Source organism: Tenrec ecaudatus, chromosome 11 (genome assembly GCF_050624435.1).
Source record: "Tenrec ecaudatus isolate mTenEca1 chromosome 11, mTenEca1.hap1, whole genome shotgun sequence".
In the NCBI taxonomy this organism is placed as follows: Eukaryota; Metazoa; Chordata; class Mammalia; order Afrosoricida; family Tenrecidae; genus Tenrec; species Tenrec ecaudatus.
In genome coordinates this window covers 66868073-66886686 of record NC_134540.1, presented here as the reverse complement: position 1 = coordinate 66886686, position 18614 = coordinate 66868073, and the positions used below count along the sequence as shown (strand labels likewise).

General features: G+C 51.7%; 1 protein-coding gene across 1 annotated transcript in view; it reads right to left on the bottom strand.

Moving 5' to 3' along the window:
- PAX8 (paired box 8) overlaps positions 1 to 18614 on the bottom strand; it is an 81340-nt gene that overhangs the window by 18809 nt on the left and 43917 nt on the right. Inside the window, exons 5-9 of the mRNA XM_075562660.1 lie at positions 7459 to 7624; positions 5273 to 5470; positions 4061 to 4149; positions 3582 to 3707; positions 3124 to 3299 (exon numbers count right to left, since the gene is read on the bottom strand). Of these exons, the coding sequence (XP_075418775.1) occupies positions 3124 to 3299; positions 3582 to 3707; positions 4061 to 4149; positions 5273 to 5470; positions 7459 to 7624 (755 nt within the window). The remainder of the gene's footprint in view (positions 1 to 3123; positions 3300 to 3581; positions 3708 to 4060; positions 4150 to 5272; positions 5471 to 7458; positions 7625 to 18614) is intronic.

Here is an 18614-nt window from a genome sequence, read left to right as displayed (position 1 = left end):
TCTGGGCACTAACCTTTCCCAGTTGGTTGGACTGGTTCTTTGTGAATCTGTGAACACGGGGGACAGCTGTGTCGAGTGCCACCTGAGCCCAGTGGAGAAGGACTCCCCAGGAGCAGGCCAGAGGATGTTTCTGGCCAACATTTCCTTGCTTGTTTGTACATAAAAGGTGACTCTGTGTCGGTCCCATCCAAAGGCGAGGATGCACACCTGTGCTTCTCTTGGCTGCCCAAGCCCACGGCGGGAGGACGAGGACTGCTGAGTGGGCAAGAGAAGTCGGCATGATGAGGGGCAGCAAAGGCAAGCGGGAGGGGCCCTGGGCACCAGCTGGCCCCTCTCTCTCTCCCAAGAGACCAGGTCAAATGAGTGAATGAATGAAGCATGATGACCGCCTGCAGAGTGAATGAATAACTGATGGAAGGACCATAGACCTTATGAACGGCTGGCACTCAACTGTAAACCTCGAGGTTGACGGTTCAAACTCATCCACTGGCGCCAGGAAGAAGGGCCTCACAGAGTGCTTCCTTTAGGATTACAGCCAGGAAAACCCCACGGAGCTATTCTGCCTTGTGACACACGGAGTTGCGGTGAGTCAAAATGGGACTCAACAGCAACTAAGGACAGTGACACTCATGACAGACGGGCTGGACCCCAGTCTCCTCATCTGTAGGCTGAGGGATTGGAGCAGTTCAATGTGTCTCATATGTTTTTCCTGTACACGCTTTCCAAAGAACTTACCTAGAAGCAGACTATAGAAACAGATTAGAGTGGCCTGGTGGGAGGAAATCAGGGAGGGCTGGCAGAGGCCTGAAAGCCGTAATGGGCTGCTTGTCCCTGCCCTCCAGAACCTCTCTGCTCCTGGGTTATGTCCGCACAGATGGAGAAACTGGACTACATGGTCATCAAAGTGTCCTCCAGCTCTCAGACTCCCTTATTCTAGGGCTCCCCAGCGTGCACGCCATGCGGTGCTGGGATCCGTGTCAGCACAGAGTCGCCCAGTACCCCCGGAGAGCCCCAGAATAGAGCCAGGTCTGGGGAATGGCTTTATGTCATAGCACATGTCTGGGAACTCTGCCAGGTGGCTGTTGCTGCAATGGCTCTTCATTGGGCTGCCTGCTAACTGCAAGGTCAGCAGTTCAAAGCCACCAGCTGCTCCTCAGGAGAAAGATGAGGCTTTCTACTCTTGTAATGAGCTATCATCTCAGGACCCGACAGGGGTAATTGTTCCCTGTCCTGTCAGGTCCCTCTGAGTCAGAATCGACTTGATAGCAGTGAGTTCGTTTGGTTGGGCTGATTTTTTGGTACTCCTCACTTGGCTTTGCAGCTCACTCTCCCACTGTGACTCCCTAAAGCCCCCTCTCCTGTGCCCCTCGCCCCCTGCCTCCCACCGTCAAGGCCCCACTTCTCTCCTGGAGCCATATGACCGCTGCTGAGCTCCCAGGCTCACCAACCTGAGCTGCTGACACCTGCCTTTCTCCGCACCCCTCATGGTTGCCACAGTGCAGGCCGATAAAATCGCTGACGCAGATTCCCTGCCCAACTGCAGGTGCTGGCAGGAGCCCAGACTGTCACTGGCAATGGTTCAGCTGGTTCTTGGCACCGCCGCTATTTGCCCTCCTCGGATCTTAAAGGCACACGGGCCTATGCCACTCTGAGAATGGGCAGTTAGGGGTGAGCTGAACCCTAAAGAAGCTCCTCAAGCAGTTGAGTTGGTAGGGTGTGAGGGAGGGAGAAACTAAGACTGCTGGCTGACCCTAAGGAACCAAGAGACCAGTGGCTGTAGAAGGCCTGGCTTTTGACTCTCCCTTCTGCTGGACTCAGGGTAGGCCACCGACATCAGGCTGGATTCTCAGAGCAGCTCAGACATCCATTCCACCTGTCCTGAGCATTGGGAAGAACCATTCCCTTGTAGGCTGGCAATTGCTTGTCCTTAATTTCTTGAATCATCATTTCATAAAACTTTGTTGAGTCCTCGTTGGGTAGTGGGTTTTGCTCTGGGCTGCTAACCCCTAAAATCAGCAGTTCAAACACAGCAGCCGCTCCTCGGAAGAAAGTTGAGGCTGTCCGCTCTCTTCTGATCCCCTAAAGATTTTCAGCCTCAGAAATCCACAGGGGCAGTTTTATTTGTCTTACAGAGTCGAAATCAGCTCGATAGCAGTGGGTTTATTATACCTGGAGGCGTCGCAGAGTGGAGCTCATGACTCCTAATGGACATGTTGACGGTTCGAGCCCACCTGAGGCACCTCAGAAGAGAAGTCTGGCCGCCTGAAAGGTTACAGCCACGAAAGCCCTCCGGAGAGCAGTTCTACTCGGAACAGAGGACTGCGGAGAGTCGGAATCAGCTCGATGCCAACTGGTTTGGCTGAGAGGCTTGGGTGAGTATAGCTAAGCGTTTATGACGCTGGCCTGTCCTAAGAACCCCAATGTCTCTTGGCCCCTCTGTTCAAATGATGACATGCCCTGTGCCGGGGCGTGACCGCAGGCGTGGGGCTGGATAGACCGCAGCAGCACAGAGCAGGAGAGCTGCCTTCTGCCTGCCAGCCAGGGCAGGACTCCCAGAGTGGGGCTGTTAGACTGAGCTGACTCATGATGGCCAGGTGGTATTTTTCCAGGCAGAGAGGTGGGAGGAAAGGCATTTGGCGAAGAGGACACCCCATGGGCGAGGGCAGAGGTGTGGGCGAGGCTGGCATGTTCAGGGGCATGACTAATGCCAGCGAGCGGTCAGAGGTGGGGCACAGAATGTTGACTGAGGCCCCGTGGCTGGGCTTTGTGCTGCCGATTTACAGGTGGGACGCAGCCCCGCACTCGGGGACGGGGGTGGGGCACTGGTGGCAAGGGGGCAGCATGACCAGGCTGGGCTGAAAGGAAAGGACCAGGCTGCAAGGTCTTGGGTGGAGGAGGGTAGGGAAGGAGGACTGGGAGGAGAGGGAAGAAGGTGTCTGGACTGGATGAGATAAAGCACCTGGCCAGGTTTGGTGCTGCACCTACCACTGGCCTGAGCCCATTGAGACAACTTCTGGGCTGGCCTTGGTGCAGGCTGCTAATGGACCTTACAGAGAGAGCCCACTACATTGCAGACCCTGCCCCCCACCACCCCCACCCCACCCCATAGGTCCAGCATCTCACCTGCTCGCCTTTGGTGTGGCTGGGAGAGGCATAGGCCTCTGGGTAGTGCTGCCTGTCGAACGGGCACTCGATGGGCTCAAGGTGGTGCTGGCTGAAGGTGTCCGTTCGAAGGTGCTTTCGGGGGCCGCTGCTGCTGTTCTGGGAGTCGGCACTCAGTCGGCAGCTGTCCTGGTCGCCTGGTGCCCCGAGAAGGAGAGATCTCTCAGTGAGACCCATCTCCCTATGCCCTGCTTCAAGGCTCTGTACAGCAACACTGGCGTGAACGAGCAGATGAAGCCAGGCTCCCGGCTCCCGGGGACTGTGACTGCCTTGGACAGGTCATGCCACTCTGGGGTCTGGAGTCACAGAGCCATAACCAAATCCTGGGCATGAGAGGGGCCTGGGTCTCATCAAGCCTCAGCAGCTGCCCTTCTCCCCCTCCAACCTCTCCCTCATCCCTCGTCCCCCTCAACACTCACTGTCATCCATTTTCCTCTTGTTGTCGCTGCCAGGCTGAGCAATCCCCAGGAGCCCGTTGATGGAATAGGTGGAGCCCAGGGAATCGGACTGTGGTGATTCCGGGGGTGTCACGGCTGAGCTGGGGACTGCAGGGGTGAGAGGCAGGGGGTCAGCACTGTGGGAGGGAGGGGAACACCATCTCTGTCCCAAAGCCCCAGCTGCCCCTGTGTAGGAGGCAGTTAGCAACCTGTGAAGAGCTGACCCCAAAGGAAGGCCATTCCTTCCAGGGATCACTGGTGGCAGGGAGTCTTGGAATCAACAGTGTCTGAAGTTTGCCTACCACTGAATATTGCTTCATCCCTCTAGAACTTTCCTTGGACCCAGGCAAGCCTTTGTACCAATGGGACAGCTCACCCTACATTGCTAAGTGGCATGGGTGTGTAAGTGTGGGTATGTTGGTGCGTGATTCTGCGTACGTGTGGGGGCCGGAGACACTCACTCAGTGTGTGTCCCGGACTCAGGGACTTGGTGGCCACGCAGCTGTCCATGGGCAGGTTAAAGGGCTGCTGCACTTTGGTCCGGATGATTCTGTGGAGAAGAAAGCAAGTTTGTCAGAGAGAAGAGGAAGAGACAGCTCTCAGTTGTCTCCTAACTCTCACGCGAGTATCTCAAACTCAACCGGCCCACCGCCAAACCCATGACCTCCCTCCTCCCTCCGGGTTCTCCCCACTGTCCCCATTTAATGATTGACCCCCAAGGCAGAAACCCAGGGGAGGCTGCTACCCTCCAGGTCCTCAGGTTCCTATTGCACTCAGCCTCGTTCCATGCATTCGACCTTCTAAACCTCGCCAACAGCTCGCTCCACTCTCCATCTCTCTGCCAGCAGCTTAATCTGTGGCACCACCACTTTCTCTTTCCAGCATCATTCTTTAGTCCAACCTCATTCACTCTTACCCTGTTCTAATCTGGGGCCCCTACTGCGGTGGCATCTCTGTAACGCAAGTCAAATTCCTGCTTGACACTTGTCAGAGACTTCCTTTGCTCGTAAGTTGAAGGCAAAAAATAGGTGTCAAGGCATATTCTGGAAGGGCAGCCTCCGTTAGCATCTCCAGCCTTCTCTCAGCTTTCTGTGAACACGCCTGTTTGCCACAGGGCCTTTGAAGGTGCCTTTTCTACCCAGAGGCCTTGCTAATGCTTGCTAATGATCTCTTCCTTAGAGAGAGACCCTTCATAACTCCCCAAAGCCAACCACCCTCTGAGGGCTCACCGACCCCGGAGTTGTACAGTAGTTGGTGTGGTTACTGGCTAATGCCTATCTTCTCGTTAGACAATAGGCTCTGTAAGGAAAGAGCCGAACTCCTAATGAATGAATGATGCTGGCCATGCCTGTGGGAACGAATGAATGCGTAGCTGATGGATGCAGATCAGGAATGAATCATTGAACAACGAAACACATGCGTGAATGCTTGAGGGAAGTCCAAGTTAGGGGTCTCAGGGCTAAGGAAGACACCAACTTCAGGAGACTTACTGAAGCAAGGAGGGTGGATGTGTTCAGAAGCTTTATAGGGGGAGCGAGAAGATGCCCAGAGGATGGGACAGATGAAGCGGCAGGTGGGGATGGTATTTGTCAGGAGTCTCGTTCTTCACAGCCAATCTGCTTTTCCGGCCCCACTCCACCCATGCTGGGCCCTGGGTCGGCTTCCCCGCTCACCTGTTGATAGAGCTGACGCTGGGCACAGTGTCATTGTCGCACACACCCTCGGCCAGCAGCCGGTCTCGGATCTCCCATGCAAACATGGTAGGGTTCTGCCGCTTGTAGTCTCCAATCTTCTCCACCACTTTTGGGGTGGCCACCTTGGGCTTGGAACCCCCTATCACTCCAGGTCGGATGCTGCCAGTCTCGTAGTACCTACTCCAATAGAGAACCCAAAGAATTACCCAATAAATAGGTGGGGTCTTTGGGCGGGAATGGAATCCCAGACACGTACTCCCCTCAGAGGCTTCTGTCATGGGGACCCACGGAGGGGTCACATGTGCCCCCAAGGCTGGCCTCAAACACCTGGTGTTCTCAGGATGGTCTGCTTTTCTTGCTTGGGTGGGCTCATCCTCCTGCTCAATGAGAACCCTTTGCTAAAGACCTCACCCTGGGATCCCTGGCTCCTATCCAGCCCCCTCTCCAGCCTGTCTCCCGTAGGAGAACCCCTGCAGGAGCCATCGTATGGGCCACGGAAGATCGCCCTTTTCGGGAAGGACTGGCACACGTTCTCCGTGGGAATGATAGGTTTGCAGTGCTTTCTTTGAGCAGCTTCGCTGGACTCAACCGCACTCTGCATTCTCCTTGGCCCTCCTGGTTGTGCAGCTGCTTCAGGAAGTGAACTGAGGTCTCTGAGCGCTCTGCCCTGCCTTGCTGGGACCTTTCTTTTCTGCTTTGTCCAGGAGAGCCGCAGCCCTCCTTGCCACCTCCACCACCATCAACACAACTCTTTTCTACTGGGCGACTTGGTTCCAGTTGAGGCTGTTCTTAGTGTTGATTGTGGAATTCATGCCTGACTCTGATCCCTGACTCGGTCCTGTTCCTTAGACTGAGTCCCTCTTCCAGAGTCTCTACATTGTCCCTCTGACTCTCTACCTGGGCCAACTAGCTGATTTGACAGACATCCTTCATGGCATCTTTTGGAAACACGCTTCTTTTGACATGGGGGAGAAGTCTGGCTCTATAAAAAAAAATTCCATTCCCTCGTCACTCCCAGCCAGGGCTCAGCCTTTCTTTTCCGAACACCACAGCACATCTCAGAGAACCTCTTCTCTGACAATGTCACTCAAGCAGCCAGAACTTTCCAAGGTTCAATCACACTTCCCACCTCTCTGTCAGGTCAAACCAGAGCTCCTGGTAAAGCCACCAACGTATCGGAAGAATTACACACTGAGTTATCTTAGGGGCAGGGGTGTTTCCGGTGGAAGTGGCTCTCAATATTAGGATGTGTGGCTCCTTCGGCACAGAGGTGGATCTGCTGCCCTGGGTCCCTGCTGAACTCTTGTGACAGTGGCTCTCAACTCTGGCTACGTGTGGGAATAGATTCCCAAATCAAAAGTCTGCGGCTCTCCAGTTGATTCCAGCTCATAGCGACCCCACCGCGTGGAGCCGAACTGCTCGCCAGGGTTTCCAAGGTTGTAAATCTTTACAGAAGCAGATGAGCTCTTTAATCCCTTTGCCAACCAGGTGTGTGTGTGTGTGTGTGTGTGTGTGTGTGTGTGTGTGTGTGTTTGTTTTACAAAACATACTAATGCTTGGGTACATTCTGCAGAGGAGGTGATGTAATGATATGGGGTGGGGTCTAGACAGGAACTGGTGTTCATTGTAACTGGGGCTTTCTGAGGGAGTCCAATGTGCAGCCAGAGCTGTGAATCACTTGTCACCAGTGCCTCTCAATCCTTAGGGTTTACACGTGTCACCTGCTCCTACCACCACCAACACAGCATCCAGATATGCCTCCTGGAAATTATGGCTTGAGAGCACCTATTTGGACCCCCTCTGTGTAGGGCCTAGACCTGGGTGTATTCCTTCGCAGGGGGTCCACTTCCCTGGAGTTCAGCAGGGGGTGGGTCTTGGGGACATAGAAGATAAGCTTCTCTTGCTTCAGCTGCAGAGAAGCCTATGGAAAATGAGAAGCGGGGTACTGGAAGGAAGGGGAGAGGGTGAGAGGAAAGAGGTGACAACGAGGGGTGGGTGGTAGAGATGCCTGAGAAAACATGAGTCCCCCAAACAGCAGAACACGCTGCCAGGGTCCCGGCCCCAAATCTGAACTTCAGGGAGCTGACCTTGACTTCCAGAGGGGGAGCTTAGCTGCGAGGAAAGTTCTGTGGGGAGGTGGTATTTGGGGTGAATTTCGTGCTTACCTGCCAAGGATCTTGCTGACGCAGCCATGGCTGACGCGGAGCTGCCGAGAGATGTCGCAGGGCCTCACACCCTGGTGCGCCAGGTCTACGATTCGTTGGCGCACCACTTCTGGCAGGGGTCGGCCGTTCACAAAAGCCCCTCCCAGCTGGTTCAGCCCTCCATGGCCTAAAGAAAGAACAGTGCCAGGGCCAGTTAGTCAGGGCCAGGGGGCAGGATTAGGCAGGGATTGGCCGGTGAGCGTCAGTGTTGTGTATGCGCGTACCTGTGACTACATGCCCCCCCCCCTCAGGCAGGCCTCCACAGTCCTCATCTCCCAGTCCCACCTCCCACAGCTCGTGGCTGGGATGGGTGGCTCTGGAGGGGAATATCATGAGCTGAGGACCTCGGGTCTGCTCAGCCTGCTGGGTGGCTTCGTGGTCATCAGGTGCCATCCCAACCCATAGTGACCCCGGGCACAGTAGACCAAACCCAGCCCGGCCCTGCGCCACCCTCCCCATTGCTCCCATGCCTGAGCCCGTGGGGCAGCCACTGGGTCAGTCTGGCCTTCCTCGCTTTCGATGCCCCTCCACCCCTAACTAGCATGGTGTCCTTCTCCAGGGACTGGTCTCTCCTGATGATCTGTCCCAAGTACATGAGACAAAGTCTCTCCATCGCTGCCTCAGCCTGCTGACAGGCCCTCCAGGGCTCGCTCCCTGCTCTCCTCCCCGTCCTCTGGAAAGACTGGCACTCAAGACTCCACATCACGTCTGTCTGTGTACCCTGATACTGAGCCGGGGGACTTGGGGAAGGTTCTCTTCCTTCCTTGGGTTCTTGTTTTCTCATCAGCAGGATGAGGGTATGGGGGTAATCCAGTGGGTTTCAATGTGCCTGCCTTTCACCCCTTTTCACCCAGAGAACAAGGTTTTTAAAGAAAATCCTGATGAGAAGCACAAGGACAGCATAATAACAGCAGGGCTTCTCTGGTTGGCAGGGGAGGGGGAGGCAGAGCTCTGACCAGAATGACACCCCCAGCTCGTCCCCCTACTCCCACCCCATGGTGCCTTCACTCTAGCAGTCCAGACAAAGCAAACCCATCACCGCCAAGCCGATTCCACTCAGACTCAGGGAGACCCTCTGTGTTCCAGAGAAGTGCTTTCCACGGGGTCACCTTGGATGAAATCTTTACGGCCATAGATCACCAGACCTTTCTTCCGTGTGTCACTGAGTGGGCTCAAGCGGCCAGCCTTTGGGTTAGTAGTCAGGCTTCTAACAGGACAGGGCTCTGAGAATGACTGCCTGATTGATATCTCACGAGCTCACATACCCATGCGCTGAGCACCAACCTCAGTGGACTGCAGAGACCATTTCCACCACAGGAACGTGCCTTAGCGGCCTTCCTGACCCGGCCTCTGTCTCTGGCCTCAGCTGGTCCTTCATTCTGAGCCCAGCCATCTGTTCAAATGCATAGCTATTGGGTGTTGACTCTGGGCTGTACTCGGCTTGTGGCTGCCAAAGGGAACTGCTCAGCATGCGATCGATCCGACAGTTCATTATAGAGGCACACATGCTGCAAAGTAGGCATGGATACCACTGTTTGGTCACTGCTGGGGCCAGGTGAGTGCTCAGGGTATGGGAACCACTGCAGTGCAGGGACTCTGACTCAGGCTCGGGGGTGGGGGTTTCTGGAGAAGGCTAGGCTGACACGGAAGGATAAACAGATATTAGCCCAGGAGAACAGAAGGGAGAAATGTGTTCCAAGCAGTGGGCACAGCTTATGTGAAGGCTCAGAGGCAGGAGGGTCGCGCTCTGTATAGATTTCCCAGCTTCTTCAACTCCATAAAACCCCTAGATCTATGTTGGGGTCATCTCAGGACCACCATGTCCACTCTGTCCAGGAGAAGCCTGGGACTTGACCAGTTTCCATTATTTTATTTCAATGACTTCTGTCACCTAGCTGATATGAAAAGGGTCAAGGGTCTAGGATTGAGCCAGGAAGTGAAGCTCCAATCAGCGCCACTTCTTGAGGAAGTGCAGTCCCATGACCAGCACCGATCCTGGGACCATAAGTGTCAAAGGCACCTCACTCAGGGCATAAAGGGCAGGGTCTGGTGCTCTGGCCCGGCCAGCGAGCTGGCTGGGTGGGTCCTGGGTTTCGAGTCAGAGGCAGGAAAGGAGGATGATCCGATAGCTAGGCTCCGGTGTGAACCAGTTAAGGACTATTTATGGCCGAGGGTGGGAAGTGCCTTTGCTGGGCACACAGTGCCCATTATCACCCACTGACTTAGCACATTCAGAACCACCTTGCCACATCTCCTCAGGGGCCCCAGCTGTCCTCAGCGGAGCAGTCTGTTTCCATTTGAAAATAGAAAAAGTCATAAGCCTCTGCCTTGAGCAGTTCATCAGGAGGGAAAGGCCACAGGTCAAACCATGAGCATCGGGGACACAGTGACCCTCTCCCTGGCAGTGGCAGTTGGGTGAGCTTGGGCACAGCTTCCACCTGTCTGCGTTCTAGGTGAGGTGGCCCCGTGAGTGCATTCTGAAGACACTAGTGCTGGGAAGATGTCCGGGGGGGGGAGGCCGTCAGCACCCCTCAGATGGGCCGCAGAGTGGCCGTGCCCATGCCAGAGAATGTGCCGCTGGCTTTTCTCTGGTCACAGCAGCATCTGTGGGCAGTAGCCATTTCACATCAGTCCACCCTGGAGATGCATCTCTGCCCCTTTTAGGTCCAGAACTGAACACAAGGGGGCGCAAACAGCCACCCCAATTCAGACACAATGGAACCCCATTTTCCAGAACCTGTGTTGCCTCCTGTCCTGAGGATCACATGTTTGGGACAAGACCTCTCCACCGGGAGACGGGGCTTCCTATGGTGGCAATTAAGAACAACAGTTTTAATCGGAATGAATTCAATGGCTGTGCTATTTTAAAATTCATGTTGGTTTTAATATTCTCTGCTTTCTTTTCAATTGAGGTTTCTCTCCGGTTTGCTTTGTGGTTGTTAGTTTTGGTTACAAAATGTTTTTCTGTATAGGGAATCCAGGACGGGTAAATCTGTAGAGATGGGAGGGGCTCCCTAGGTGGTACAGCAGGGAGGTTGGGGTAAATGGGGAGCTCATTGTGATGAGTACAAGAACAAAGAAAGTGGTCTGAAATTGATTGAGGGGGTGATGTACCACTCTTCTCATTATGATTCAACTCTTCAATGGTATGTTTTGCCCAGCATAGCCCAATGAAACGGCTTTTTAAAATCTCTCCCATTCCTTCAGTGCTGCTGAGAATCTTATTGTCCTAAATCATCCTACAGGGCTGGTTCGGAATCCTTAGGAACACAACCCCCCAGGAACGCTTCTGGGTTTCCTTTGCCCAGGGTTTGCCAGGGTTTGTGTGAGGGGAAGAGGCAGCCACACCTCTGCCCCCCAAACTGTGAATTCTCTTGGCTTTATTTTGCTCCCCTTCTGGGTGATTTGTTACACAGAAAGCTCCGTGGGCCAGATTTCTGTCTGACTCTGCCATGTGTTAATCTTATCATTTGAGGTGCTTCCTCCCCCCCCCCCACTTTCTTTTATCCTTACTATTTTCACCAGTTAAATGGATCTAAACAAATTTTTTTGGTACTATGCTTTCGGCTAATCTACAACAGCTGCTGTATGAAGATAAGGGAAGGAGCCGACGATACCGAGACAAGTGTGTATTCTTTTGTTTGATCTTGTGTTTTTAACATTCACTCTGTTAAATACGATGGCCGAATCTTAGCCCTAGGTCTGGGTAGTGGTTCTCACACTTGAGTGTACATTGGAGTTAGCTGAGGTTCTTGTGGAAACATAGACTGCTGCAGACAATGCCCTGGGTTTCTGAACCATTCGATCTGAAAGGAGACCCAGAATCTATGTTTCGAAACAATTCCCTGGGAAGGCTGATGCTGCCAGTCTGGACACCATATGTTGAGAAACATTAGTTTAGTTGGCACAATGGCTAGTAAAGAAAATAACATCTCATATCCCCAACTTCTTCTACAAATAATTATTCTTATTGTTTGTGTATGATGGTCTTCATTTCTTTCCATCTACCCCGAGTCAGGGTCAGGCACAAAGCACCAGACTTACAACTTGACTAATAATACAAACTCTGACCCACAAGGAACTTAAAATCAGTTGGGGGCAGGGGCGGGAATGGATCAGGTAAGTTAGGAATCGCCAGGTTAAGTGTGTCAAAGGGGGATTTATTTTTAAAATGCATTAATTATGGAGCTATAATTAACTCAGCCTACAGCTCAACAGTACAATCCAGATAAGAAGGGTTGGGCAAAGATCGCCACGATCAACTTTGGAACATGTTCTACCTTCTTGTGCCATTGGTGCTGGCTTCCGTGCCCCCCACCCTCCCCTTTCATGGGTGCCCTGCCCCAGATAATGATGAGTTCAGTTACTGTCATCAATCCTGGCTTCCCTGTGCAGGGAAACATGAATGAACTCTTTGGAAACAGGTGAGCTCCGGCTCCCGAGGAGCCTGCAATGAGGACGCTTAGGAGGCAACCAGGTGAAGAAGGTTCCCCGGATAAAACCACGTGGGTCAAGGTGTGGATGTTTTCAAGAAATAGAAAGACACTCGCTGTGGCTATAGGACAGACGGGAGGGAGGATTAGGAAAGAGCCTGCTGGCTGCAGATACAGATGGTCCTTATGGTTTGAGGTTTTGAATTGAGTCTCTGTAATGGAAGGACGTGTGTCCTTCCTGTGTCCGGTGTGGGGGAGTGGATCCCATGGGGTGAGTCACCACCAAATGCCCCCAAGTGGGTGCAGCCTTCCTTCCGTCACTGACAAGAGCCTGGCTGCTCTGTGTGTGACCACCTTTGCCTGTGGCTATGGACCGGGTGGGCCTTAGGGCCGGAAACCAGAAGTGAGTGGGAGCCATGGTTGGGCTGGGGGCAAGGTGTGATGCAGGAAGAGGTTTGCAGCTTCATCGGCAAAGGTCCTTTGCACTGTTTAAGGACACTGCTGCAGGAACATGGGTGGGAGGGGTGGGAGGGGCTGGGGTGGAAGAAGACAAGACTGCTTGTTCCGAGAAGCAGATTCCCGAGGGTGAAGGTCCTCAGAGAAGGGGATGCAGACTTTCCAGGGCTGGAGAAGATGGAGCTTACAAGAAAGAGATTTGGCTTAGTGGAAGCCCAATGTCCAAATATGTTTAGAGAAATGACCATTTGGGAAGATCTTGGGATTTTCTTTGATCATGTCTTTGCCCCTTTGGGCCTTGAGATACCGGGATAACCTAACAAGTGTCACCGCACTGCTGTCGAGCCCATTCTAAATCGTGGCCAACCTATAGGACAGAGTAGAAATGCTCCTTAGGCTCTCTGAGACAATGTCCTCATGGATGCTGACAGCCTCATCTTTCTTCAGAAGAACAGCTGGTGGATTCAAACCATTAACCTTGCATTTCGCAGCTCACTATTGACGCCCCCCACCACCACACACACACCACCAGGACTCCTTAGAAATAAAGATAGAAAAAGAAAAGAGAGCATCCCATGGCTCAGAATCCTTGCCATCAACTCTTAAGATGTAAGGATACTGTGTCCACGCCCCAGCAGTCTCATGACTAGTCTCCATGCTAGTACAGATTGCAACCAACAAACTTCATCCTTTCTAACATCTTTTTGAGTTCCACCAGGGCAAGAAAGCTGTATTTTATCTATGTAGCACATGACACAAAAGTCTACTTCATGTTTCGGTGCCTCTGTGTCAGGGGAAATGAGGAGACAGTCAATGAAATGGATTAACACAGTAGCCACAACCATGAACTAAATATACCAGTGACCATGAGCTTGGCACAGAACTATGCAGCCGCTCGTTCTGCTGTGTACAGCTTCTCCACGAGTCAAAGCAAACTCATCTGCAACCAACCACAACATATGCATGCCACCGAAAAGTGCATTACAAATGTGAAGAGCTGTTGGGGGTGTTATTTCCATGGAGTCTCCGGATTCTCCACGGTGAGACCCTCGAGTTGGAGACACCTTCACTTCCCTCTCTCTCTCCCTGTCTAATCCCACAGGACTTTACACAAGGGAAGCAAGCATGGCAGTAGCTACTCTGTAAACATTTGCCGTTAAACCACCTAGGGATTTGTATTGGGGCCCAATAGCCTGCCAGGTGGGAGCCTGAGCCTTGGTGGGGCACTAGAGGTAAGTGCAGGGAGTGCTTTGGGTTGCCCTTCAAATCATGCTGAGCCAACTACCCTCTAGGAAGACTGGGCCTTGCCAATGCTAATCAGTTTCTGACAAGCTCAGCCTGGTGTTTTTGCTGGTCCTCAGCACAATCGCTTGCAGACTTGTGATCTTTCTTGTCACCTCCCAGCTGCTCTACTTGGCTTGGTGCCTTTCTGGACTCCAAGCCAGGGTCTCTGCCTCACACCACTCCCAGAGAATGGATCACAGAACTCTGGAATCCCACTGTCGTAGCTCTTGTTCTACCTTCTACTGCATGTCTGTGCACATGACCACTCAGTATCCACGACGTGATCGCTCACCTGAATATACATGAGCCCGTCTAGACCAGCGGTTCTCAACCTGTGGGTCGAGACCCCTTTGGGGGTCAAACGACCCTTTCATAGGGGTTGCCTGATTCATAATACAGTTCTGAAGTAGCAATGAAAACCATTTTATGGTTGGGGGTCATCGCAACATGAGGAACTGTATTAAAGGGTTACGGCATTAGGATGGTTGAGAACCACTGTCTAGACTAAGGGGCCGGTATGTTGGAGGACAGCATTCTGCATAAGTTTTATCCCAACTTGTGCCTTAAGCCTCTCCTCTTCAGGGTAACTGGAGAAGGGAGTTTTGGGTATCTGGAGAAGGATGGCACCGAGGCCAAGGTGCTACCCAGAGTTCTCCTTCCTTTTTCATTCTACCCATTCCGGGGCTCTCTTCCTTAACTTATCTTCTGTTTTGTCTGTATTTGTGTCTCCCTTCCACTGGGCCTGCAAGTGCAATTGAATTCATCTGTGCCTGCTCTCAACAAAAACCACGACAAAACAACAATAACAAATGTTCTCCCTTCGACTAGGAAGCTTTTCTTCTTTTTCTTTTCAAACCAGTCTCTCAAAAAGTAGTCGCACTCGCTGTTCTTATCTCTTTCATCTTCGCTCTTAAGATTCACTGCACCTCATGCTCTCTGCCCCATGCAGCCAAACACTCGGTGATGGAATGAGTGGTGATGGGTAGATGGTGGGCGGGTGGAGGACACTGTGCCTTCCTTCTTGAAGAGGTTTTCATGAGATCTCTGTGTCCTGTTGCCTATACCTTCAGACCAGGCTTTTTCTTTCTCTCAATAAGAGTTTTCTTTCCCCACTTTCAGTCACTAGGTAGCTGTATGTTCAGGCTTCCTTAAATCCCACTGCTGTTCTCACTCTGTGCACCTGTCCTTGGGAACCTCGTCATTTTATCGACTACCTGTACACTGATGGAATTGTGAGCATTTGCTTGTTTTCATCCTGAGTCTTTCCTCCACTTTTTAATTTAACTTTCTTCCTAGGCAACAAAGAGATTTCCTCTCTAGTGTTTTCCTGCTTGGTAACATCTCCAGATGGCATGCAAACTTAGCATTTGTCCCCTCAGGTTCATCTCATGACACCTCTCTTCTGCACTTCCTTAGTGTTAGCATAGCCTCCTTCTATTTGGGGGGCTCTGCCCAGCTGGTACCGCTACCTGGAACTCCAGCCTTTCCTTCACACCTAGTTCCCTCTCTCTCCTGCGGGGAAGCCCGGCCATCACTTCCTCTGGACAGACTTGCTTCTCCTATGGGGGTTAGGACCTCTGTTTAAATGCTCTCTTAGTATCCTTTATCTTTCTTGCATAACTTTCATCCAACTTTGAAAATTTGTGTTTATTTTTCATGATTATGTCTGCCTTTTGGTTCACTATTATCTTATGTAGAGGTCCAATAAATAGATGCTACATGGATGAGCTAACAGCCCTTGAACCCTCCCATTTACTCCACATGGGATACTTACCAACCAGGACGTTTTACCTCCTAAACATTGACCTAGTCAGCACTTTCCTAGCTGTCCCCAGCATTCACGCATCCACACATACATTGATCTGTTGGACATACATTGATTATCAAGCACTGTACTAAGTGGATTATATAGACTTGATCCCTGTCCTCATGGAATTTTCACTCTATAATAAGTGATCTAAGGATAGGGAGATTTAAAATATATATATAAATCACTTTATTGGGACTTCTGACAGCTCTTATAACAATCCATGTATCAATTGTATCGAGCACATTTATACATATGTTGCTATCATCAATTTCAAATTATTTACTTTCTGTTTAAGCCTTTGGTATCGGCTCCTCTTCCTCCCCCCCTCCCCTCCACCCTCATGTGCCCCTGATAATTATAAACTATTATTTTCATATCTTACACCACCTACTGTCTCCTTTCATCCTCGTTACTATTGTTTGACGCTGGGAGAGGAGGGCAAGCAAATACACACATAAATGTATGGGGTAAGTGCTAACTAGGAAATAACACCATGCGTGTCAAAGACTGATGGGGTCAGAGGTGAGAGAATAAATTCAAGGTGATCAAAGACGATCTCTCAAAGTGATCTATCATCTGAGATAAAGTGGAGGAAGAATTCCTAGATCATTAGACTCAGCCATCTCTGTACCCAGCCTTCCTCACGTGACCCCGGGGTACTCAGCTGCAGAGCGCCACAGCCCAAACCCAAGTCCAGTCAGATCACTTCCATGCTCAAGAACCCTTACAAGGCACGACTCCGTTTTCCGCATGATGATAGCTAAGTTACTGAAGCCGGTGAACAATGTCCACCCAACCTGACTCTGGCTCGCCTCTTTCACCTCTTTCCCTGCTTGTATGAGTCTCGAACCTGATGCCCTGACAACACAGACTTGCTTGCTTCTCTTCTTTCATAGCTTCTGATTTCTCCCCTGTGCCCTTCCTTGTTTGTGCCACCCTCCTTGCCTAGAGTGGCCTTCTCTCCCCCTCTCCTGTTACTCATCCCTTGAGAGTCAAGAAGGCACCCCCCACAAGGGGTTTTCCCTGACTCCCTCTTCCCCCCCCCCCCCCGCTTTCCATTAAAGGAAGTCAGAGCACCCTTGTCACCCCTTCACAAAGCTGCAGTGTCTGTCCTCTCTGTGCCCACACAGAGGGCGCACTCCTTTGAGAGAAGGTCCTGCCTGCTTATTTCTCTCACGGTAACCGAGCATAAAGCTTGGTTCACAGTAGGCACCCAATAAATGCTGCTTGAGTTCATTAATGGAGGGGGAAGGAAGGAAGGGAAAAGTTACAAAGAAGAAAGAATGAAGGAGGAAGGCGAGGGGGAGGAAGGTGCTAACGAACAAAAGGAGATGGGGGTGTAGGAAAAGCAGGCCCACAGAGCCCCTCATATGCTCTACCCCAAACAGAATTCTGTTCCTCTTCCATGTCCTTCACATCAGGTGTGAGGCCCAAACATCAGGACAACAGCTGGCCTTGCTTCTGAAGAACCTGGCGCACGGAGGCAGAGAGCTTCTTGCTAGGTTGTAAATAGGAAATCATGCAGTTATTGTGTTTTGTCCTCAAATAATTTGACCAGCACTTTCAGGGCTCGGAGCTTCACCATGGAATGTGGCACTATGTTCACCAACTGCCTTGTCTGTTCTGCAGGAGGGAAAATTCTGTGGAAGGTGAATTGTTTTCCCCATTTACACTTGGGAAGAAACGGTTCCCGCGGCAGGTCTGCAGATCTGCGTGGAGAAGCCTTTCATGCTCAGCCGCACTGTAGAGACTGTCTGGGGAATGATGAGCAGTCACTTGCAAGCCCTGTCCTCAAGGAGGTTATCATTCTCTTGGGATGTTTAAACCCAGAGGGCTAGGCTAAGCCAGGGAGGACTAGTGATAGCTCCTGACAACTTGGACATCCCAGATTCAGAGGCCCTACTTCGAGATAAGTTGTTGATACAGCCTTCCTGGAACTGTGGTTCCTTTCCTATCAGCCAGGGCCAAGATGACTAAAAGGAACTAGTTCCCCATTTTTCATTGCCACGGGGCCAAGGACACGACCAACACAGTCTTAGAATCCAGTTTCCTCAGACTTCTTCTGGGATCAGGTAAAGGTATCGCTAAGGGGCCAGCCAGAAAGCAGAGCCTCGGTATTTCCAAAGAGAAGCACTCATAAAGGTGATGATTTATGGGGGGTTGGAGACTTGTAAGTTCAGGAAGGAAGCACTGAGGTGCCCTGAAATAGTAACTGCAGGAAGTGGTCACTGGCCCTGAGGTTGAGGGGTGGGGTGAAAAGGAAGAGGCTTCGAGAACCTAGAGCAGCTGTTCTCAACCTGTGGGTCACGATCCCTTTGGGGGCTGAGTGACCCTTTCACAGGGGTTGCCTAAGACCATCGGAAAACACATAACTATTTCACAATAGATAATTACATCTTGTTTTGTGATTAATCACTATGCTTTAATGATATTCAATTTGTAACAATGAAACTACATCCTGCATTTCAGATAGTTACATGATGATTCATAACAGCAACAAAGTGACAGTGATGAAGTAGCAATGAAAATCATTTTATGGTTGGGGGGGTGGTCACCACAACATGAGGAACTGCACGAAAGGGTGGCGGCATGAGGAAGGTTGAGAACCGCTGACGTAGAGCCTTGGAGGAAGGGCCCCACAGGCTGCGGCGTGGACCTCTGCTCCTGGCCCGGATCGCATCTCGCGCTCTTTCCTAGGTGTGTTCTTTGAAGGGCACGTGGAGCTGGCTGTGGAAGAGCCTGAATTGGGGCCCAGCGGCTGCTATTGGAGTAATGCTGACAAGAAACACCTGTCGTAACAATGAAGACAGAGTTCCTCTACCATCTTCCAAGCATCTCACACCTGCTAGATGGCCCCAAGATTAGTGCTTCATAGACACCCAGCCTGATGAGAAGCTGTTCCATGTGACCCCTTACACAGGGAAGTGGGGGAGGTCTGTTTATTTCTGTTCATGGAAGCAGAGGCTTGGAAAGTGGGCCTGGGGACGGGCTCCCTGGATCCAAACCCGGGCCCCACCTCTTACAAATTTCATGACTGTACTCTGGATTTCACCTCTTTTTAATCTGGCTTTCCTAGGTGTGTTTCAAGATCTCAGTCTCACTTAATATGAGGGCTGGACGAGACTAACTCCTCC